Genomic DNA, 24,714 nt, shown 5'->3' on the forward strand with positions numbered 1-24,714 from the left:
AAATAATAAATAATAGAAAAAATACCCTTGAGAATGCTGTTTGAGTGCTTAGTGCAATACCTTACACTGCCAGTTCTAAGATTGTGGTTTAATCATGTCGCTCTCTGTGAGGCGTTTGTACGTCCTCCCTGTGAATTCATGGGTTTCTTCCGAGTCCAGTACTCCAGTGTCCTCCCACCGTGCAAAGGCGTAAGCGTTAAGGTTGGTGAGTTGTCAGTATGCCATATTGGCACTGGAGGTGAAGCACCTTCAATAATTCCAAAAGTCTGAAGAAGACCTCCATGCTGAGTCTGAGGGGGAGGAGGAGGGCGAAAACGCCTTTATTCAGGGTCTGTGGGAGGAGCCACAGGAGCAGTCAGCAGAGGGGTGTGTCCAGACAGGTAACCCAGTTACAACGTATATAAATGGTTTACCACAGGAGGCAAGGTTGCCCCCAACACACCCTCACTGACTTGATTTGATGCCAATGACGCGTTTCAGAGTATGTTTTGAAGCTTCAACGTACATGTGACAGTCTCCTATCAGATTTCCTCCTCTCTAGCCATTGACCTTTCCCACCCACCTGGCTTCACCTATCACCTTCCAGCTAGCCTCCTTCCCCTCCTCCCACCTGCTTATTCAGCCATCTTTCCCCTTTTGTCTCAGTCCCAAAGAAGGGTCTCGGCCTGAAATGCCAATTGCTTACTCATTGCTGTCAGTGCCGCCTGGCCTGCTTAATTCCTCCAGCATTTTGTGTCTGTTGCTCAGGACTTCCAGCAACTTCAGACTTCAGATTTATATATGGTTACAATATCAGTCTTGGTTAAGCTGAGATTCCAATCTTATATCTTAAAAGTGTTGTGTCAGCATGAACAGGACTTACTATGGTTTCTGAAAGCAGAGTATTTATTTCTACAACTGAGTAACTGAGCTCTTCATTTCTCAGGTAAAGTCCACTGTCCAGGATAAATGGAGAACAAAGATCTCCCTCTCATTGCAAATGAGTACCAGGAGAATGGGTCAACGTTCGAAGAGTCAATTGATGAGTTTGTTGGAAGGAACCTCTCAAAGCTGAACCTCTGCGAAGAAAGTATGTACAATTTGTTTAGAATAATTTAAATTCACTGTAAAATTTCATTGTTTTTATGGAGTTCAAAGTTGAAAGTGAATTTATTATCGAAGTGCATATATATTACCATATACAACCCTGAGATTCATTTTCTTGCGGGCATACACAGTAAGTCCACAATAGAATAATGACCATAATAGAATAAATGAAACTCTGCACCAATTGAGTGTTCAACCAGCGTGCAAAAGACACAAACTGTGCAAATACAAAAAGAAATAATAATAATAATAAATAAGCAATAAATATCAAGAGCATGAGAGTCCTTGAAAATGAGTCTATAGGATGTGGGAACATTTCAATGATGAGGCAAGTAAAGTTGAGTGAAGTTATTCCCTTTGCTTCAAGAGCCTGATGGTTGAGGGGTAGTAACTGTTCCTGAATCTAGTGGTGTGAGCCCTGAGGCTCCTGTATCTTCTTCTTGATGGCAGCAGCGAGAAGAGAGTATGACCTCGGTGGGGGGGGGGTCCGTGATGATAGATGCGGTTATCCTGAGACAGCACTCCGCGTAGATGTGCTCAATAGTGGGAAGGCCTTTCACTGTGATGGACTGGGCCATATCCACTATCCTTTTAAGGATTTTACGTTCAAGGGCATTGGTGTTTCCATACCAGGCTGTGATGCATCCAGTCAAGACACTCTCCACCGCACATTTATAGAAGTTTGTCAAAGTTTTAGATGTCATGCCACGTTGGCGCGTGGCCAAGTGGTTAAGGCTTTCGTCTAGTGATCTGAAGGTCGTGAGTTCGAGCCACAGCTGAGGCAGCATGTTGTGTCCTTGAGCAAGGCACTTAACCACACATTGCTCTGTGACGACACCGGTGCCAAGCTGTGTGGGTCCTAATGCCCTTCCCTTGGACAACATCGGTGGCGTGGAGAGGGGAGACTTGCAGCATGGGCAACTGCTGGTCTTCCATACAACCTTGCCCAGGCCTGCACCCTGGAAACCTTCCAAAGGCGCAAATCCATGATCTCACAAGACTAACGGATGCCTATAAAAAAAGATGTCATGCTGAATTGTCACAAGCTCCTAAGGAAGTAGAGGTGGTGTTGTGCTTTTTTTGTAATTACACTTGCTTGCTGAGCACAGGTCAGATCTCTGAGATGACAACACCAAGGAATTTAAAGTTGCTGACCCTTGCCACCTGTGATCTCCTGATGAGGACTGGCTCATGGGCCTCTGGTTTCCTCCTCCTGGTTAAAGGAGGAATCATCCACCTAGATTGTTATTTTAGTTATTATTTGGATGTTAAAACTATTAGACCATAAGACATACGAACTGAATGAGGCCATTCGGTCCATCAAAGCAGCTCTGCCATTCCATCATGGCTGATTTATTCTTCCTCTCAGCCCCATTCTCTTGCCTGCTCCCCATGACCTTTGACAGAGTGACTAATCAAGAACCTATCAACCTCTGCTTTAAATATAACCAATGACCTGCCGTCCCTATCCATCCTTGGCAATGGATTCCACAGATTCTCCACCCTTTGGCTGAAAACACTAAAGCCGGAGATGATCTCTGAAAACGTGATTGGATGAAAGAGTAGCCACCTTTATCCTTTGACTCACCACAGCCGTGTTAAGCATTTTCACATCCTGTTACTAATGAAGAGAGTTATAGTACATTAGGAGCGGCACAGCAGCATAACGGTTAGTGTAAGGCTATTACAGTGCCATTGCGACCTGGGTTCAATTCCTCCCGCTGCTGGTAAGGAGTTTGTATGACCACGTGGAGCACCTCTGGGTGCTTTGGTTTCCTCCCACATTCCAAAGACATACAGGTTAGCAGGTTAATTGGTCCCATTAGTGTAATTGGGTGGTTTGGGCTCATTGGCCGGAAGGCCTGTACCAATTCATAGTGAGGTAGTATTCATGATGAAATCTGATGGCTGACAGCAAGAAGCTGTCTCTAAAACATTGAGTGTCCATCTTCAGACCCAAAATAATCTGCAGATGCTGGGGTCCTGACGAAGGGTTCCGGCCCAAAACGTCGACCGATCTTTTCCACGGATGCTGCCCGACCTGCTGAGTTCCTCCAGCGTGTTGTGAGTGTTGCATCTTCAGACCCTCCTCCTCATTGTTGGTAGTAATGAGAAGAAGGTCCACTCAATGTTTTATGAACAGCTTCTTCCCCTCTGCCATCATGAGGCCTTGAACAACACCTCACTATTTGGCAACGCAAACACAAGGAAGTCTGCAGATGCTGGAAATTCAAGCAACACACACTAAAAATGCTGGTGAACGCAGCAGGCCAGGCAGCATCTCTAGGAAGAGGTACAGTCGAGGTTTCAGGCCGAGACTCTTCGTCAGGACTAACTGAAAGAAGAGATAGTAAGAGATTTGAAAGTGGGAGGGGGAGGGGAGATACGAAATGATAGGAGAAGACAGGAGGGGGAGGGATGGAGCTAAGAGCTGGAAAGTTGATTGGCAAAAGGGATACGAGGCTGGAGAAGGGAGAGGATCATGGGATGGGAGGCCGAGGGACAAAGAAAGGGGGAGGGAAGCCCAGAGGATGGGCAAGGAGTATACTGAGAGGAACAGAGGGAGAATATTTTATTATTATTAAAGTTATTTATTTATTATTAATTTTTTTTAAAAATTCTCTCTTTTTTCTCCCTCTGTCCCTCTCACTATACTCCTTGCCCATCCTCTGGGCTTCCCCCCTCCCCATTTCTTTCTCCGTAGGCCTCCCATCCCATGATCCTCTCCTTTCTCCAGCCTTGTATCCCTTTTGCCAATCAACTTCCCAGCTCTTAGCTCCATCCCTCCCCCTCCTGTCTTCTCCCATCGTTTCAAATCTCCCCCTCCCCCTTCCACTTTCAAATCTCTTACTATCTCTTCTTTCAGTTAGTCCTGACAAAGGGTCTCGGCCCGAAACGTTGACTGTACCTCTTCTTAGAGATGCTGCCTGGCCTGCTGTGTTCACCAGCATTTTTTGTGTGTGTTACCTCACTATTTGGTCTCTTTTTGCAATTTTAAAAATATTTCCTATTGCAATTTATGGGAATATTTTTACATACCACTGCCGCAAAACAATAAATTTCACAACATATGCTAGTGATAATAAAGCTGATTCTGACAGTAATAGTCAGGAACTCAAACTTTTAATGTAGATCCTTACTGAAAGATCATGGTGTTAGGCAGCTTTCTAACAGTTTTCTTCCAGAACACAACTGCCTTTGGAGATTTTTATGCACATTATAAACACATTATCAAAGGAGGTTCATGACAATCATTCCAGGATAGAAAGGCTTATCATATGAGAAGCGTTTGATGGCTCTGGGCCTGTACTCACTGGAATTCAGAAGAATGAGTTGTGACCTCATTGAAACCCATCGAATGGTGAATGGTCTCGATAGAGTGGATGTGGAGAGGATGTTTCCTGTGGTGGGGGAGTCTAAGACCAGAGGACACAACCTCAGAACAGAGGAATATCCATTTAGCATGGAAATGAGGAGAAATCTCTTTAGCCAAAGAGTGCCGCATCTGTGGAGACCAAGTTTTTATGTATTTTTAAGGCAGAGGTTGATATTTTCTTGATTGATCAGGGCATGAAGGGATACAGGGAGAAGGCAGGAGATTGGGGCTGAGAGGGAAAATAGATCAGCCATGACGAAATGGCAGAGCAGACTTGATGGGCCAAATGGCCTAATTTTGCTCCTGTATCGTATGATCTTATTATTGCAGTCCAAAGAACAATTTGTGACATTACCTGACGTCAGAGAGATTACATCATTAAAGCAGCGATTATTGTCCATTAACTGTTGTTACATTTGACATGTGACATGCATGTTGCAAGTTAAGCAGCATGTTTACACCAACATTCATTTGACTCACTAGCAGGCAATGTGCCAAATAGAATAACTGGGGCCAATGTGCTTTGCTGAGCCAGATCCGGATCATCTTGGGAAATAAGGGGAGGCAGTCCATCTGTTCCAGCTACCTCACTTTGAAACCCTGAAACAAGTTGTTTTGGCAGCATCTATGGAAAAAAGTACAGTCGGCAGGGTCTCGGCCCAAAACGTTGACTGTGCTTTTTTCCACAGATGCTGCCTGGCCTGCTGAGTTCCTCCAGCGTTTTGTGTGCGTTGCTTTGGGTTTCCAGCATCTGTAGATTTTCTCTTGTTTGCAACAAGTTGCTTATTTCATTTGAAAAATTGCTTTGAAGAATCCATACTTTCAGTTTAAAAGATATGCAAGGAAAAGGAAGTTTTGTTGAGAAATGATACATATGACATGTTAGGGTAAGTAAATTGTTGGCGTGCTATGTTGGCACCAGAAGCATGCCCACACTTGTGGGCTGCCCCAGCGGATTGAGGCATGGAGTAATAGAAAAGCTACAGCATTGAAATAGGACTTTTGGCCCATCTAGTCCATGCCGAACCACTGCCTAGACCCATTGACCTGCACCCAGACTGGGTCACATGTTTGGACTGTGTTGGTCGTTGATGAAAATGGTGCATTTCACTGCATGGGCAAAGGTCAAAGTAAGTTTATTATCAAAGTACATATATGTCACCACCTGCTACCTTGAGATTTAAAGAAATACAAAAACATTTATAAAGAAATACAAAAGAATTTATGAAAATCAGTAAATATTAGATTAGATTAGATTATGAGGACACATAGTCCTCTTTTATTGTCATTTAGTAATGCATGCATTAAGAAATGATACAATGTTCCTCCAGTGTGATATCACAGAAACACAAGACAGGCCAAGACCGAAAAACTGACAAAAACCACATAATTATATCATATAGTTACAACAGAGCAAGCAATACCGTAATTTGATGAAGAACAGACCATGGGCACGGTAAAAAAAATTGTCTCAGAGCCTCTCGAAAGTCCCAAAATCTCACACAGACGGGAGAAGGAAGAAAAACTCTCTCTGCCATGAGCTTCCAGCACCGCAAACTTGCCAATGCAGCAGCCTGGAAGCACCCGACCACAGTCCAACTCTCAGTCCGTCCGAAAGCTTCGAACCTCCGACCAGCCTTCCAACACCAAGCACCAAGCACCATCTCTGCCGAGCGCTTCGACCCCAGCCCCAGCTGCCAGCAACAGGCAAAGCCAAGGATTTGGGGCCTTCCCCTCCGGAGATTCTCGATCGCACAGTAGCAGTGGGAGCAAACCGGGCATTTCAGAAGACAGACAATGTGCAAAAGAAGATAAATTATACATATTTTGATGTTTCAATGTACATGTGATAAAATAAAGCTGACCTTCTTGCTTACTTACTGCCTGTTACGCCCTTTGTGTTTAGGGCAGCAATGAAGGTCCTCCATCTCTATCTGTCCTTGGCCATCTTCTCTATTGTGCCCCAGGTGTGGTTCACGGTCCAGGAAGCTAATCTAACCAAATCCATATTCAATATATTTGAACATTACAAAGAAATCTTCATTCTGAAGTGGAGAGGACTGTATGCCAGAGGTGCTTAAATATTGTTGTTTGTGGACAGAAATCTTGCTCTCAGTGGTGGTTCCAGGACATAGTTCAAAATAGCTTGGAAATCTGCCTATGTTTTCTTGGCTACATGAAGCTAAATCCTCATGAATAAATGTTTCTAACCTTCGCTGGACCAGCTCCCAGATAGATTTCTTCCCAATCGGCAGATGTCCTCATGGAAAAAATTGTGCCATCACCAACACATGGAGAGAGACGATGCTGACTTGATTGGGAAGGGGTGTAATGTAAAGCACCTTATTATTTATTGAGTTACCCAAAGTACTCCTTCAAGCTGCCAGTAACATGTTGATCATAATCTTGTTGGGCACATAGATCTCAAAGCCGAAGTATATTTGTTATCATAGTATGTATTATGTTACCATACACTACCCTGAGATTAATTTTCTTGCAGGCGTTGCAAGAAACAAAGAAATGCAACAGAACTTATGACAAAATATATATTAACAAAAACTGAGCAATGACCAATGTGCAAAAATAGACAAATTGTGCAAATAAAGATTATTGAGAATATGAGTAGTAGAGTCATTGAAAGTTAGTCTGTAGATTGTGAAGTCAGTTCAGCTTTGTGGTGAGTGAAGTTATCCACGCTGGTTCAGGAGCCTGATGTCTGTTGGGTAATAACTGCTCCTGAAGCAGTGTAGATGTTCTCAGTGGTGGGGAAGGCTTTGCCTGTGATGGACTGGGCTGCCACCTCCACTTTCTGCCGATCCTTTTGTCCTTCCAACCAGGGCTTATCGCCCGGTAACACTCACATTGACAATGGTGAAATGCTTTGAGAGGTTGATCATGACTAGATTGAACTCCTGCCTCATCAAGGACCTGGACCATTGCAATTTGCCTAATGCCACTATAGGTCAATGGCAGATACAATTTCAATGGCTCTCCACATGGCATTAGACCACCTAGACAACACAAACACCTACGTCAGGATGCTGCTCATCGACTATAGACAATCAACAATAGACAATAGGTGCAGAAGTAGGCCATTCGGCCCTTCAAGCCAGCACTGCCATTCACTGTGATCATGGCTGATCATCCACAATCAGTACCCCGTTCCTGCCTTCTCCCCATATCCCTTGACTCTACTATCTTTAAGAGCTCTATCTAACTCTTTCTTGAAAGCATCCAGAGAATTGGACTCCACTGCCTTCTGAGGCAGAGCATTTCACAGATCCTCAACTCTATGGGTGAAAAAGTTTTCCCTCAACTCCGTTCTAAATGGCCTACCCTTTATAGCCTCTGGTTCTGGACTCCCCCAACATCGGGAACATGTTTCCTGCCTCTCGCGTGTCCAATCCCTTAATAACCTTATATGTTTCAGTCAGATCTCCTCTCATCCTTCTGAATTCCAGTGTATACAAGCCCAGTCACTCTAATCTTTCAACATATGACAGTCCTGCCATCCCAGGAATTAACCTCATGAACTCCCTCAACAGCAAGAATGTCCTTCCTCAAATTTGGAGACCAAAACTGCAGACAATAGTCCAGGTGTGGTCTCACCAGGGCCCGGTAAAACTGCAGAAGGATCTCTTTGTTCCTATACTCAGCTCCCCTTGTTATGAAGGCCAACATGCCATTAGTTTTCTTCACTGTCTGCTGTACCTGCATGCTTGCTTTCAGTGACTGATGAACACCTAGATCTCGTTGTACTAGTGACTGATAAACAAGGACACCTAGATCTCATAGCTCAGCATTTAATACCATCATTCCCACAATCCTGATTGAGAAATTGCAGAACCTGGGCCTCTATACCTCCCTGTGCAAATGGATCCTCGACTTCCTAACCGGAAGACCACAATCTGTGCAGATTGGTGATAACATCTCCTGCTCACTGACAAATTATAGATCCTGTATCCAGCTCCATTTTCAATTTTACACCGGACACATCTATTGTGATCCAAATGATTCAGTTAAACTACACAGTTCTAAGCATGAGATTTCACCTTTGTCAGACTCTATGTTGTCTCATTCTGTTTTACAGTCAGTAATTATGCATTTCCTTAGTTTTGTGTTTGAGACGTCATATTCGGATGTGCTTTTTGTCTGCCGTGCACACTCTCTCTACGTGATCTTGTCTGTGACACTTTCTGCAAACTTTTTCTTTGAAACAACGGTCAGTTGCGTCATGGGAGGTCTTGCCACATCGATAACATTTTTGGCTTTTTGCACCTTTCAGGCATATTTTGTACATTTCACATTCTAACCTACTTTTCTGTAGTTCTGCTGCATCCTTTGCTGCAGTCTGTAAAGATACTGCAAAGGTCAATGCCCGTTCTAAAGTTAGGTCTTTTTCTGCCAGTAGCCTCATTTGTGTGCTTTGACTATGCATGCCAATGTATTCAGAAATGCTTTCATCTTTTGACTGGCTCCTTCCATAAAATCTAAATCTCTCAGCTATTACCAGCAGTTTAGGGCTCAAGTGATTTGTAATTTAGTAACAATTTTGTCAAACATCTTGCTTGCTGGCTTTGCAGGGGTTACTAAGTTGCATAACAGACTGTACATTCTTGCAACCATTAAGCTAAGAGGAGTTTGGACCTTATTTTGCTCCTCCACGTTGTTTGCGTTACAATACAGTTCCACCCTCTCGATATACAACTCCCAGCCTTCATTAGCACTATCAAATTCGTGAACATCCTGGCTTTTTACTTTAAATTCAGCACGTCTTTCACTGTTACTCTGCACTGTACTCACACATTTGTTAGTGTCCATGATGGCCCACTCTGTGCTGTTTAACTCTCGCTGTTTCATACTGTAATCGTGCCATAACTGTCGGTGCAGTTCATGATATTTTCTGACATTCAGGTTCCTACTCATCGCCAATGTTGTGTCGGTGCACAACTACATATATATCAAATAAAAACACGCACACGGGAGATGGCTTTAACTGCGTATTCACGTTGCAGCGAGAGAGGGCAGATCAATGCGCGTACATAGACAACAGATCAATGTGTAGTGCTAAGTGGGGGGTTAGTAATGAGAAGAGGACATGAGACCATAAGACTATAAGACATAGGGGTAGAATTAGGTGAATCAGCCCATCGAGACTTCTCCGCCATTCCATTATGGCTGATCCCAGATCCCACTCAAACCCATACACCTGCCTTTCCACAATATCCTTTGATGCCCTGGCTGATCAGGAAACTTCCGCCTTAAATATATGGACGGTCTTGGATTTGGCATGTTCTGGGTGATGGGAGACTTTAATGGTATATGTGACCTTGTTAAGGAATCACCTTTTGAAGGTGTCCTAGATGCTGGGGAGGCGGGTGCCCACGGTGGAGCTGTCTGAGTTTACAGCTTTCTGCCGCTTTTTCTGATCATGTGCAGTGAAAGCTGTGTAGTCAGACCTCAAGGGTAGTAATCTTGGGATTGCTGCCTAAGACATGCGATAGTGAGGATAGGAATAGAATGAGGTAGCAGATAAATGCGTGGCTGAAGAATTGGAACAGGGTGCAGATTTCTGGATAATTGGGACCTGTTCTGGGGCAGGTGGGACCTATACAAAAGGGACAGGTTGCACTTGAATCCGAGGGGGATGAATATTCTTGAGGGCAGATTTACCAGAGCTATTGGGAGTGGTTTAAACTAATATGGCGGGGAACCAGAATGATAGAGCTGAGGATGAGCCAGCAGGTTTACAAGTAGATGATGGGTGTAACATGAATGTAAGGAAGGACAAGCCAATAATTGGGTACAGATACAGACAGAACAAAGAGTTGAGTTGTACACAGAGGCAAAATTCAAAAGGGTGAAGAATGCAGGAGTGAAAGTGATGTATTTAAATGCATGTAGCTTTCAGAATAAGGTGGATGAACTCGTGGTGCAGTTAAAGTTTGGTCATTATGACATTGTGGGCATCACTGAGTCGTGGCTGAAAGTTGGCCATAGCTGGGAGTTTAACATCAAAAGATATACTTTGTATCAAAAGTACTGGCAGGAAGGCTTAGGCGGTGGTGTGGCTCTGTTGGGAAGAGATGGAATTGCATCTTTAGAAAGAAGTGACATAGGATCAGAAAATGTTGAATCTTTGTGGGTCGAATTAAGAACTTGGCGTGGCCAAGTGGTTAAGGCGTCGGTCTAGTGATCTGAAGGTCGCTAGTTCAAGCCTCAGCTGAGGCAGCGTGTTTGTGTCCTTGAGCAAGGTACTTAACCACACATTGCTCTGCAACAACACCAGTGCCAAGCTGTATCGGCCCTAGTGTCCTTCCCTTGGACAACATTGGTGGTGTGGAGAGGGGAGACTTGCAGCATGGGCAACTGCCGGTCTTCCATACAACCTTGCCCAGGCCTGCGCCCTGGAAACCTTCCAAGGTGCAAATCTATGGTCTCATGAGACTAACGGATGCCTATTTATTTAAGAAACTGCAAGGGTAAAAAAAACCATTAAGGGACTCAAAAACCATTAAGGGACTCATATACGTATAGGCCTCCAAATAGTAGCCAAGCTGTGGGGTTGAGATTGCAAAGGGAACCGGAAAAGGCATATAACAAAGGTAATTTCACAATTATAATGGGGACTTCAATATGCAAGGGAATTGGGAAAATCAGGTTGGTATCATTTAACATAGAACATAGAAATCTACAGCACATTACAGGCCCCCTAACTCCTGAGTCCTCTATGACTATTGCTCCGCCTGACGTCACCCTACCTTGAGGCTCAGAGCTGACCACAGTGCTACTGGTCTGGCTGCTGCTGCCTTGCCCCCCTCTACACTCAGCAGCATCCAAAGGGAAATGAGGGGAATGGCAACAGAGGGCTCCTGCACTGAATTCTTTCACCCATCTACTCCCCGAATTCTGTGCTCAGGCTGTAACCACCTGCTCTAAAGTCTATCAATTGCACTGCCTTCCGGATGATCCTTAGTTCATCCAAATTGTAGCTCCAGCTCCTTAATGCCATCTTTCAGGATCTGAAGTTGGCTGCACTACCTGCAGATGTAGTCATCAGGGAGACTATCGGGTTCCATGAATTCCGAAATCCTACTGGAGAAGCATTCCACTACCATATCTGCCATCCTGCCTGCACTGTACAATGGGCAACCAAGACCGTCAACAATAACGTAAGGAAAAACTAACCCTTCTGACATTTTCTTTGGCCTCAGCTTCTTCTTGTTGAATCCTTGTGAGCCTGACACCCCTACTCTCACCACTGGCTGCTTGTCCTTTCTGCACTTTTATTAAATTTGCAGTGCTCTGCTCCCTCCATTGATTGGGCCTCCAGAGTATCCGAACGCCCGCGAAGATCTCCTTTTATACAAGCTTCGCCAACCTGCGAGGTATTGGACCACATGGGGGGGAATTTTTTGGATGTCTACGAGATGGCTTTTTAGAGGAGCTTGTGCATGAGCCTACTTGGGGAAGGGTTATCTTAGATTGGGTGTTGTGTACTAACCCAGATCTTATTAGGGATCTTAAAGCAAATGAACCCTTTGGAAGCACTGGTCATAATATAACTGAATTCATACTGCAATTTGAGAGGGATGAAGCATAACTCATATATCAGTATCACAATGGAATATAATATAACTGAATTCATACTGCAATTTGTGAGGGAGAAGCATAACTCACATGTATCAGTATCACAATGGAAATAAGGGAATTACAGAGGCATGAGAGAGGATCTTGCCCAAGTGGATTGCAGGAGGAGGATAGTGGCACGGATAAAAGCAGAGCAGAAGTGGCTGAAGTTTCTGGAAAAAGTTCACAAGACGCAGGATAAATATGTCCCACAGAGGAAGAAGTTCTCAAATGGCAGTGGTAGGCAACTGTGGCTGACAAAGGAAGTTAACGACTGCATAAGAGACAAGGAAATGGCATAAAAGGTAACAAAAGTGATTGGGAAGTTGGAGGATTGGGAAGATTTTAAAATCCAGATGAAAGGCAACTAAAAAATCTATAAAAAGGGAAAAGATGAAATGTGAAGGCAGACTAGCCAATAATATAAAGCAGGATAGTAAAAGTTTTTTCCTGTTATATAAAGAGCAAAAGGGAGGTGAGAGTTGATATTGGACCACTGGAAAATGATGCTGGTGAGGTAGTAATGGGGGACAAAGAAATGGCAGATGAAAATAATGGATACTTTTCATCAGTTTTCATCGTGGAAGGCATTAGTAGTGTGCCAGATGTCGAGGAGTGTCAGGGAGTAGGAGTGACTGCCTTTGCTATTACAAAGGAAAAATGTAAGACAAGGTGGATAAGCCACCTGGACCAGATGAACTACATCCCAGAGTCCTGAGAGAGGTTGCTGAAGAGATAATGATGCTTTGGTCATGATCTTTCAAGAATCACTTGATTCTGGCATGGACCCAGAGGAATGGAAAATTTCAAATGTCACTCCACACTTTAAGAAGGGAAGGAGGCAAAAGAAAGAAAATTATAGGCCAGTAAGCATGACCTCAGTAGTTGGGAAAGTGTTGGAGTCTATTATTAAAGTTGAGGTTTTGGAGACCAATGATAAAATAAGACAAAGTCAGCATGGTTTCTCTAAAAGGAAACTTGCCTGACAAATCTGTTAGGGCTCTTTGAGAAATTAGCAAGCAGGGTGGACAAAGAGGAGCCAGTAGATGTCATTTACTTGGATTTTCCAAAGGCATTTGGTAACGTGCCACACATGAGGCTGCTTAACAAGATGACATTATATGACATTACAAGAAAGGTACTGGCATGGATAGAGGAATGGCTGACAGGCAGGAGGCAGCGAGTGGGAATAAAGAGGGCTCTGTCTGGTTGGCTGCCATGACTAGTGAAGTTCCTCAGGGGTCAGTATTGGGACCGCTACATTTCACATTGTTTGTCAATGATTTGGATAATGGAATTGATGACTTTGTGACAATGTTTATGGATGACATGAAGATAGGGGAGGGGTAGGTAGTGTTGAGGAAGCAATGTGATTGTAGCAGGACTTAGACAAATTGGAAGAATGGGCAAAAAGTGGTAGATGGAATACAGTGTTGGGGAATGTATGATAATACATTTTGGTAAAAGGAACAATAGTGTGGACTATTATTTAAATGGGGAGAAGGTTCAAACATTGGCGGTGCGGAGGGACTTAGGAGTCTTTGTGCAAGACTCCCAGAAGGTTAATTTAAAGGTTGAGTCTGTGGTAAAGAAGGCAAATGCAATGTTGGCATTTATTTCATGGGGAAAAGAAAATAAGAACAAGGAGATAATGCTGAGGCTTTATAAGACACTAGTCAGGCCGCATTTGGAGTATTGTCAAGAGTTTTGCGTCCATGCCTCAGGAAGGATGTGCTATCATTGGAGAGAGTCAAAAGGAGTTTCATGAGGATGATTCAGGGAATGAAGGGATTAACATATGAGAAGTGTTTGACAGCTTTGGGCCTGTACTCAGTGGAATTTAGAAGAATGCGGGGTTAACTCATTGAAACCTACCATATGTTAAAAGGACTAAAGTCAATGTGGAGAGGATGTTTTCTATGGTGGGGGTATCCAGAACTAGAGGGCACAGCTTCAAAATTGAGGGGGCAACATTTTAGAACAGAGGTAAGGAGGAATTTTTTTAGCCAGAGAGTAGTGAATCTACGGAATGCTCGGCCACAGACGGCAGTGGAGGCCAAGTCCTTGGATTTATTTAAGGCAGAAGTTGGTCATTTCCTGTTTGGTCAGGGCATCTAAGGATATGGCGAGAAGGCAGGTTTGTGGGGTTGAGTGGGATCCGGGATCAGCCATGATGGGATGGCAGAGTGGACTTGCTTGGCTGAATGGCTCCTATGTCTAATGGTCTTATGGCCCCTCTATACAAGATGGTGTTGCAGCTGGTTGGAATACTCTCCACAATACATCTGTAGAAATTTGTCAGAGTCTTTGGTGACAAACCAAATCTCCTCAAACTGCTAATTAGATTATAGCTGCTGACATGTCTTCTTGTTACACACACAAAATGATGGTGGAATTCAGCAAGCCAGGTAGCATCCAGGAAGAGTACAGTTGACGTTTCGCCCAAAACATCAACTACAGTTCTGCCGAGGGGTTTTGGCCTGAAACATTAACGGTACTCTTTTCCTAGATGCTGCCTGCCCTGCTGAGTTCCTCCAGCATTTTGTGTGTGTTGCTCAGATTTCCAGCGTCCGCAGATTTTCTCTTGTTTGCCTTCTTGGTAATTGCATCAATATGTTGGGCCCAGGAAAGATCCTCAGAGATGTTCCATAGCAGTGAGTCACAGATATAGGCAGATAATAATCCCACTGTTAATAGTCATGTATCATACAAACTCATGTTATCAAGTATTTCTGTGGCCAGTGAGAATAGATTTGTAGAGGTTGCTTCTATTCAATAAATACACACAAGAATGGACATGAAATTGACTGGATTTGCTGATGCTTCCTGCCAGAAAGTCAGGGCTTTTAACCATAAGACCATAAGACAAAGGAGCAGAAGTCAGCCATTCAGCCCATCGAGTCTGCTCCACCATTTTATCATGAGCTGATCCATTCTCTCATTTAATCCCACTCCCCCGCCTTCTCACCATAACCTTTGGTGCCCTGGCTACTCAGATACCTATCAATCTCTGCCTTAAATACACCCAATGACTTGGCCTCCACCGCCGCCCGTGGCAACAAATTCCAACAAAATTCACCACCATCTGGCTAAAAAAATTTCTTCGCATCTCTGTTTTGAATGGGCACCCTTCAATCCTTAAATCATGCCCTCTCGTACTAGACTCCCCCATCATGGGAAACAATTTTGCCGCATCCACTCTGTTCATGCCTTTCAACATTCGAAGTGTTTCTATGAGGTCCCCCCTCATTCTTCTAAACTCCAAGGAATACAGTCCAAGAGCGGACAAACTTTCCTCATATGCTAACCCTCTTATTCCTCGAATCATTCTAGTGAACCTTCTCTGAACCCTCTCCAACGTCAGCATATCCTTTCTTAAATAAGCTGTGTAACTCACCTCCTTCTACTCAAGGCCACAAACTTATCAATCACCCCTGCTGTGGACCACCTGGAGGTCCAAGACACTCTCGTTACATGCACGTGCAGTTCAAGTCTTTTAGTGGAAATGCAGAAAGTTTGAAGTTAATAACTAATCTCCAACTACCTTAGGCCACGAACTTATCAATCACCCCTGCTGTGGACCACTTCTACGAAGAAGGGATCTGTATGTACCACGACCGCTGGACTAAGTGTGTAAGTGTAGGAGGGGACTATGTTGAAAAGTAAATGTGCTAGGTTTTCTAAAATTGACTGCTTCTACCTTAGGCCATGAACTTATCAATCACTCCTCGTACAACCCTGAGATGCATTTTCTTGCAGGGATTCACAGTAAATACAAAGAAACACAATAGTATCGATGAGATAATTACAGGAGGCTTGGTGCTTCCACCAAGTATTCTTCATGATAACTACCAAGGTCTATGTAAGGCGCAGCGGAAAACTTTGCTTCATTTTGATGCGATAGTTTTCAAGCAGACAGTTTTATTTCATGACTTGGCACACATCTCTGTTCATTAACAGCTGTACAGTTGTGCTGAATAGCTGTAGAACAAAGAAAGAAGTATTGCTATTTTCATATGTTACAAGCGGGACTTCCCGTGGGGCCAAACATTTTAATTCTGATTCCCATTCTTTTTCCGACGCATCATCCATGGTCTCCTCTTGTACCAACAGAGGCTACCATTAGGGTGGAAGAGCAACACCTTTTATTCTGTCTGTATTTTGTATCTGTTGCTTTGGATTTCCAGCATCTGCGGACTTTCTTATGTTAATATCAGTTACCTGATTAGCCTCCTCCCCCCAGTCAGGGTCACGTGAAGCCATGGGAGCAGGTGGTGGATGGTCGTACGAGCAGCCGGTGCAGATCACAAGTCCTGGTTATGTGACCACTGACGCCAGGCAGACAATCTCTGAAGAGTATTGACAGTGGCTGGAGTCACTGGTCTTGTAAAGACACTGCCCAGGAGAAAGCAATGGCAGACCACTTCTGTAGAAAATTTGCCAAGAACAATCATGGTCATGGAAAGACCATGATCATAAGACCATAAGACAAAGGAGCAGAAGTCGGCCATTCGGCCCATCGAGTCTGCTCTGCCATTTTATCATGAGCTGATCCATTCTCCCATTTAGTCCCACTCCCCCACCTTCTCACCATAACCTTTGATGCCCTGGCTACTCAGATACCTCATACGCCCACATCATACGACATGGAACATAATGAAGAAATATTAATTAAAAATAAGGAATAAAAGTGAACCTCTACCAGAACTTGTTTTTTTAATTTTAGGTCAGCAACCTCATGCAAGTGACTGGGTTAGCCCTTCACACTTAGCTTTGTCCCCTGAAATGATAACACCAAAGAATTTAAAGTTGCTGATCCTCTCCACCTCTGATCCCTTGATGAGGACTGGCTCATGGACCTCCAATTTCCACCTAGTGCCTTTGTCTTGCTGATATTGAGTGAGAGGTTGTTGTGTGGCACCACTCAGCCAGATTTTCAATCTCCCTCCAGTGTACAGATGCGTCACTACCTTTGATACGGCCAGTGACAGCGGTGTCATCAGCAGCAGAGAATGGGACACAGAAGAGTAACGAATAAGTCGTGATGGAATGGCATAGCGTGCGTAATGAGCTGAATGGTCTAACTCTGCTTCTATATCTATGGTTTCATGTTCTAAGAGGATGATTTGCCTATTAAATAATCAACTCGTTTCTTTTATAGAATCTCAGAAATCTAAGACATTGAGATCAATGGGAATAAGAACCATAATACAGTCATTCCTACATTCAACACCAAGTTCTGAAGAAATGACTACACTCAGAACTTTGCTTTTCATTTCTAAATAATAATGGCTTTGAAAATTTACTTTAATGTACAAACACATTACCACTGCTAACAGGATTTGAGTGTTATTCTTAACAACGCCTACAATGTTGGTAGAGAGATAAAGAAGTCTCTAACGACACATTTTATTCTTTTTAGGGCCAACTGGGAGAAGAAGGGTTCCCAGCAACCTCTGCAACCATTGGAGCTCAATGGGAGGCATCAGATGTGCGATAGCTGTCCTATATCTTCTTGTTTTCCTCATTTGCATTGGAATTATCATTGTTGCAGGTAACATCCCTTCTCTTAATCAATACCCTTTCCTGAGGTGTGTACTGCATGATTGTTAAAACCTCTGTTAATCATGTGCCATGTCGTATGACATCATCATCATGTGCTGTCATATGGCATCATCATCATGTGCTGTCATATGACATCATCATCATGTGCTGTGTCATATGACATCATCATCATGTGCCGTGTCGTATGATGTGGGCAACCATGGTCTCATGACCATGATTGTTCTTGGCAAATTTTTCTACAGAAGTAGTTTGCCATTGCTGCCTTCTGGGCAGTGTCTTTACCAGACAGGTGACCCCAGCCATTATCAACATTCTTCAGAGATTGTCTGCCTGGCGTCAGTGGTCACATAGCCAGGACTTATGATTTTCTCATACGACCTGCTCCCAGGGCTTCACGTGACCCTGATCGGTGGCCTAAGCAAGTACTGCATCTTGCCCAAGAGTGACCTACAGGCTATCAGAGGGCATCAGTGCTTTACACCCTCTTTGGTAGAGACATATTCCCACCCCGCCACTCTGTTAACTAGCTCAGCCAAAAAAAATGTTTTTCTCAACTGTTGAGGCAATGTGAGATGCCTTAATGTAACAAGAAGTAAGTTTGTGAATTATTTCTAAATAACACACACCATGGAAGGCTTTATTTTTAAAGATGAGATGATATTTTATTTTTTAAAAAGGTAAAGGTAATGGTATATCATATGACCCGCATAAAATATATGTTGTTGCTTGTTTCATGAACACCTCAAAGCTGCCATTTTTTTGAGTGCTCAACTTGGCTACCACTGTTCCCTCTAAGCTGTGGGTGAGCATAGCTGCACAGTAACTGCAATGCTCCTGCACACATAGCCTTTGTTGCCATGCAGCCCGATTTTCTTTTAATATAGAACATAAAACAACCATTAGCTGGTGCAGCACAGGAGCAGGCTTAATGCAGCTAAAAAGTATTTCAAAAATACCCGAACATGAACTCCTCCTACCTACACGATGGCCATATCTCTCCATCTTCCTTACATTCATGTGCCTATCAAAATGTCTCTTAAAAGCCTCTAATGTACTTGGCTCTACCAGCATAGTAGGCAGTGTATTCCAGGCATCCACCACTCTCTGAGTAAAAACCCACCCCTCACATCCCCCTTGAACCTACCCCCTCTCACCCTCAATGCATGCCCTCCGGTATTAGGTATTTTTACCCTGGGAAAAGAAGATACTCTTTGTCCACCCTATCTGTGCTTCTCATAATCTTGTAAACGTCTGTCAGATCTCCCCTCAGTCTCCAGCGCTCCAAAGAAAGCAACCCAGGTTTATTGAGCCTCTTGTGATAGCAGCTGTCCTCTAAACCAGGCAGCATTTTAGTGAACCTCTTCTGCACTCTCTCCAAAGCCTCAACATCCTTCCTATAGTGGGGCAACCCAGAACGACATGCAATACTCCAGATGTGGCCTAACCAGAGTTTTATAAGGTTACAACATAACCTCCCGACTTCTGAACTCAATGTCCCAATTAATGAAAACAAGCTTTCCGTAAGCTTTCTTAACCTGTTCAGCCACTTTCAAGGAGCTATGAACTTGGGTCCCAAAATTTATCTGCTCGGCAACACTGTTAAGAACTTTCATATAATGTTACTATAATTTTGAAATTACCTTTCTATAATTTTGATATTTAAAGTATGTGACTTCTCAATTTTCATTCTAAATGGTCAAACTATGTACATTACCAAAAAAAACATTTAAAGTGCCACACAGTTTTCAGGCCATGTAAAAATTTTCTGCTCAGAGCAATGGTTGGTCTGCACCGCTGTAAAAAAAAATTAGAGGGAAGATTAGCCGGGAATCTGCTAGGAAACACATTGAAATTAGAATTGCATTCAACCTACAATCCCAAGATTGCATGATGATGAAATATTGGGGTCTGTAGACATTTTTTAAAATTTTAAAGAGATTACTATAAATTTTAAAAATCTTCATAACTACCTACAACTCTTTTAATGAAAATAAAGCACCTTACTTCATAGTAAGATTATTTGTCCAGTTAGCATTGCCCACCTATGAAAACACATACTGCTTCAATAGAAGTGGAACCTTTGTTCGAACTCTGCTTGTGACTTTGATAATTGACACAGAAACCAAAAAAAAGGATTACAGTTGTGCTAGAAATTTGGTGAACCCTGTAGAATTTTCTCCATTTCTGTATAAATGTGTGGTCAGATCTTTGTGCAAAAATTAGATAGAGAGAATCCAATTAAATAAATAACACAAAAAAACTTGTTAATTTATTTATTGAGAAAAATTATCCAATTTTACATGTATTTATTGGAAAAAGAATGTGAACCTTTGCTTTCAGTAACTGGACCCCCTTGTACAGCAATAACTTCAGCGAAACATTCCCAGTTACTGTGAATCAGTCCTACACATCAGCTTGGAGGAATTTTAAGCCATTCCTCCTCAAAAGACCGCTTCAGCTCTGGGATGTTGGTGAACTGTTTGCACAAACTACTGGCTTCAGATCCTTTCACAAACTTCTATAGGATTCAGGTCACGACTTTGACTCGGCCATTCCAAAACACGAATTTTCTTCTTTTTAACCCATTCTGTTGTTGATTTACTCTTTATCTTTCGGATCATTGTCTTGTTGCATTATACAGCTTCTATTAAGCTCCAAGTGACGGACTGCTACCCTGACGTTCTCCTGTGAAATGATTCAAAGGTTTCAATAGGTACATTTAATGTCAAAGAAATGTATACAATATACATACTGAATTTTTTTTTCTTCACAACCATCCACGAAAACAGGGGAGTGCCCCAAAGAATGAATGACAGTCAAATGTTAGCACACCAAAGCACCCCCCAGCTCCCCCCCATGCACAAGCAGCAGCAAAGCAAAGATCCCCCCTCCTCCACCAGCAAAAAAAGCATCAGCACGCCCCCCCCCCACTGAGCACTTAAGCATGCAGCAAAGCATCAATGAAGACACAGATTTGCAGGACAGGTTTCCCCCACCATCCGAAGGTAGAGTGTTCCCATGAAAGGGTTCATAAGCCAGAATGTCGTAAAGCGAAGAAGCAATTACCATTTATTTATATGGGAAAAATTTGTGAGCGTTCGCAGACCCAAAAAATAACCTACCAAATCTTGCCAAATAACACATAACACCTAAAATAACAGTAACATATAGTAAAAGCAGGAATGATATGATAAATACACAGCCTATATAAAGTAGAACTACTTTTCTACAATCATTGCCGCACTGTTCTCTGTAGCAAAAATCTCATGCAAGTGCTCTCGGCAGAAACAATCTCTCCAGTAACCTTTGAGCTATGAAGCTGCCAAATCATACCAAATAACTCATAAAAATACACAGCCTCTATAAAGTAGAAATAATGTATGTACAGTTTAGTATCACTTACTGGAACCGGGAAGACTGCGCCGAGCACACTGATGATGGTGTGTTAGGCTGAGTCGTCGGAGGTTGGGACGGTGCAGTGGTCCCCAACCTTCGGGCTGCTGACCGATACCGATCCGCAAAGAATGCAGTGGTGCAGCGGTGGCTGGGACGCACCCAGCACATCTTTAAGAAAAAAGGCCAAAATAAACACGCTAATTAATTAGGTGCCGCCCAGCATGTAAATGTTGGCCCAGATCAGAGGCGATTGCCGATTGCGTCGCCTCTGATCTGGGCCGACATTTACATGCTGGGCTGCACCTAATTAATTAGCTTGTTTATTTTGGCCTTTTTTCTTAAAGATGTGCTGGGTGCGTCCCGGCTACGGCTGCATTCTCCGCAGCAATATATCGGTCCGCGACCCCGGGGTTGGGGGTCGTGGGACACTGAGGTGTCATCTCATCATCATCTGTTTCCATCAGGGCAGGCAGGTCATCTTCTACCAGCTCTTTTAGGTTTTTCCGAGACCTTAGAACTCATCTTGCTAACGGCTGCTCACAGGCACATATTTAAGCAATGCCGGCTAGAATACAGTTCCGGGGGAGGAGCTTGGCTGCTCGGGGCGTGCGCTGCCTTTTATCGCGCACCACCTTTTCTTGTAACAGTGAAAACACCTTCTGTTAGCGAAAACAGGTAACTAATGTAGGTCTTTCGTAACAGCGAGGTTTCGTAAAGCGAACGTTCGAAAAGCGGGACACCTGTACCCCAAAGACTACTCGTTCACCCGGTATTCGACATACCACAGGCTCTCCCTCTCCCTAATAGGAGAAAAAGAGGTGTCTCCGTTTCACAGCGAGAGGGGAGACATAACAAACAACTTGCTGATTTACGATGTTAAAAGTCCGTTGTGTCACTTTTTCTGAGCCCTGTGCCCAAAGAACTTGGGTCTCTGGGCACACAGCCAGAGATCTTCCGTCTTCCACGACACATGGGTCTCCTGCAGAGGCATCGATCTTGAGTCCGCCCACCTCAAGAGCCATGAAATCCCGAAACCCTGAAGGCAAGCTAATCTGGACCGGGTCCTTGGTATATCGAATAGCAGCCAGTCGTGAGGCCCCAAGAGCAGGTCCCATTCCTGCAAAGAACCAAAGCCAGTGTGTAACTCCAGGTCAGGGTCTTCAAAAGAACCGCGAAAGGGAAAAATAGAGATATTAAAGATAGAAATAGAGCTGTTTCCAAATATACAAACAAAGGAGTCACCATTAGGTGCCATTGTTTCCTAAGCTCCTCTTGATACAATTTTGAATTCATTGTTTCCTCAATGACTGCAAGCTGTCCAGGCCCTGAGGCAGCAAAGCAGCCTCAAACTATGATGCTCCTTCCACCATGCTTCACAGTACGGATGCGGTTCTGGTGTTAGTGTGCAGTGCCCTTTTCCCTCCAAACATAGCAATGTGCATTTCTGCTAAAAATTTCAACTTTAGTCTCATTTTTCCTAGAGGCATTGTAGAATATCCAAGTGGTATTTTGCAAAGTTGGGATGTGCAGCAATGGTTTTTTTTGAGAGCAGTGGTTTCTTCCATGGTATCCTTCCATGAACACCATTCTTGTTCAGTGTTTCTCTTACAGTAAACACATGAACAAAGACTTCAGCAAGTTCTAGTGATTTCTGCAGGTCTTTTGCTGTTATCCTTGGGTTCTTTTTCACCTCCTTCAGCATTGTACATTGTGCTCTTGGTGTGATCTTTGCAGGATGCCCACTCCCAGGGAGAGTAGCAACAGTACTGAGTTTCTTCCATTTGTAGACAATTTCTCTTTCTGTGGACTGATGAACGCTCAGGTGTTTAGAAATGCTTTTGTAGCCTTTTCCAGCTCCATGCAGCTCTACAATTCTTCTTCTAAGGTCCTCTGAAAGTTTGGATCGAGGCATGGTGCACAAAGCAGATCTTTCTTGAGAAGAGCAGACTCTGTCAATAACCTGACTTAGTGTGTGTTTTATAATAGGACAGGGCACCTCTACAACCCACAGCTCCAATGGCATCTCATTGATTGGAACCCCTGACTCTAAATAGCTTTTATAAAAACATTGGATTTTTCACAAATAGTGAACAAGGAATGAAGTAATTCATTTCACAAGTAATGAACATTTTAAATAAATGAACAAGTGTAATGTTTTCTGTGTTATTTATTTAATTGGGTTCTCTATCTAGTTTTAGGACGCATAAGATCTGATCATATTTTAGGTCATATTTATGCAGAAGTAGAGACAATTCTACAGGGTTCATAAACCTTCTACTTTATACTTATACTTTATACTTAATTGTCGCCAAACAATTGATACTAGAACGTACAATCATTTCAGCGATATTTGATTCTGCACTTCCCGCTCCCTGGATTACAAATTGTTAGCAAATATTAAAAATTTAAATTATAAATCATAAATGGAAAATAGAAAAATGTAAAGTAAGGTAGTGCAAAAAAACTGAGAGGCAGGCCCAGATCCGGGTCAGGATCCGTTCAGTAGTCTTATCACATTTGGAAAGAAGCTGTTCCCAAAACTGGCCGTACAAGTCTTCAAGCGCCTGAGCCTTCTCCCGGAGGGAAGAGGGACGAAAAGTGTGTTGGCTGGGTGGGTCGTGTCCTTGATTATCCTGGCAGCACTGCTCCGACAGCGTACGGTGTAAAGTGAGTCCAAGCACGTAAGATTGGTTTGTGTGATGTGCTGCACCGTGTTCACGATCTTCTGTAGCTTATTCTGGTCTTCGACAGGATAACTTCCGTACCAGGTTGTGATGCACCCGAGAAGAATGCTTTCTACGGTGCATCTATAAAAATTAGTGAGGGTTTTAGGGGACAGGCCAAATTTCTTTAGTTTTCTCAGGAAGTAAAGGCGCTGGTGGGCCTTCTTGGCAGTGGACTCTGCTTGGTTGGACCAAGTCAGGTCATTTGTGATAGTGACCCCAAGGAACTTAAAGCTTTTGACCTGTTCCACTTACGTAACACCGATGTGAATTGGGTCGTGCGGTCTGCTACTCCTTCTGAAGTCAACAACCAATTCCTTCGTCTTGATGACATTGAGGGATAGGTTATTGTCTTCACACCATGCCACCAGGTTCTTAATTTCCCCTCTGTACTCAAACCCGAGATACGGCCTACAATTGTTGTGTCATCAGCAAACTTATATACTGAGTTTGATGGAAACTTGGCTACACAATCATGGGTGTACAGTGAGGACAGCAGGGGGCTGAGTACACAGCCTTGTGGGGCACCGGTGCTCAGAGTGATTGTAGAAGAGAGCGTGTCCCCTATTTTTACAGCCTGGGTCCTGTCTGTGAGGAAGTTGAAGATCTAGCTGCAGATCTGAGTGTTAAGGCCCAGGTCCCGGAGCTTAGGAATCAGTTTATTTAGAATGATGGTATTAAAGGCAGAGCTGTAGTCAATGAAAAGGAGCCTTACGTATGCATCTTTATTCTCCAGGTGTTCTAAGGCGGAATGTAGGGCAGCACCACTCTATCAATTCTTCACTTATATTTATCGGAAGTATAATCATTTGGTGAAGGAATAGGGTAATGAAGCTGGAGTCAGCTACCATGATGTTAACTCTGCTCCTGTTCACAGTTTGAAATGGCAGGAAATCAAACTCAGCAGGATATCCTGTACCTTGATCTTGCTGAAAATGT

General features: G+C 43.4%; 1 protein-coding gene across 2 annotated transcripts in view; it reads left to right on the top strand.

The window, feature by feature from the left end:
• The window catches only part of scara5 (scavenger receptor class A, member 5 (putative)), a 186,919-nt gene that overhangs the window by 17,467 nt on the left and 144,738 nt on the right, over positions 1–24,714 (top strand). For both annotated transcript variants that reach the window (XM_072251637.1, XM_072251638.1), the window contains exons 2-3: positions 926–1,069; positions 17,514–17,645. In XM_072251637.1, coding sequence (XP_072107738.1) covers positions 949–1,069; positions 17,514–17,645 — 253 coding nt within the window. In that variant the 5' untranslated portion in view covers positions 926–948. The remainder of the gene's footprint in view (positions 1–925; positions 1,070–17,513; positions 17,646–24,714) is intronic.

Source organism: Mobula birostris, chromosome 2 (assembly GCF_030028105.1).
Source record: "Mobula birostris isolate sMobBir1 chromosome 2, sMobBir1.hap1, whole genome shotgun sequence".
Classification (NCBI taxonomy): Eukaryota; Metazoa; Chordata; class Chondrichthyes; order Myliobatiformes; family Myliobatidae; genus Mobula; species Mobula birostris.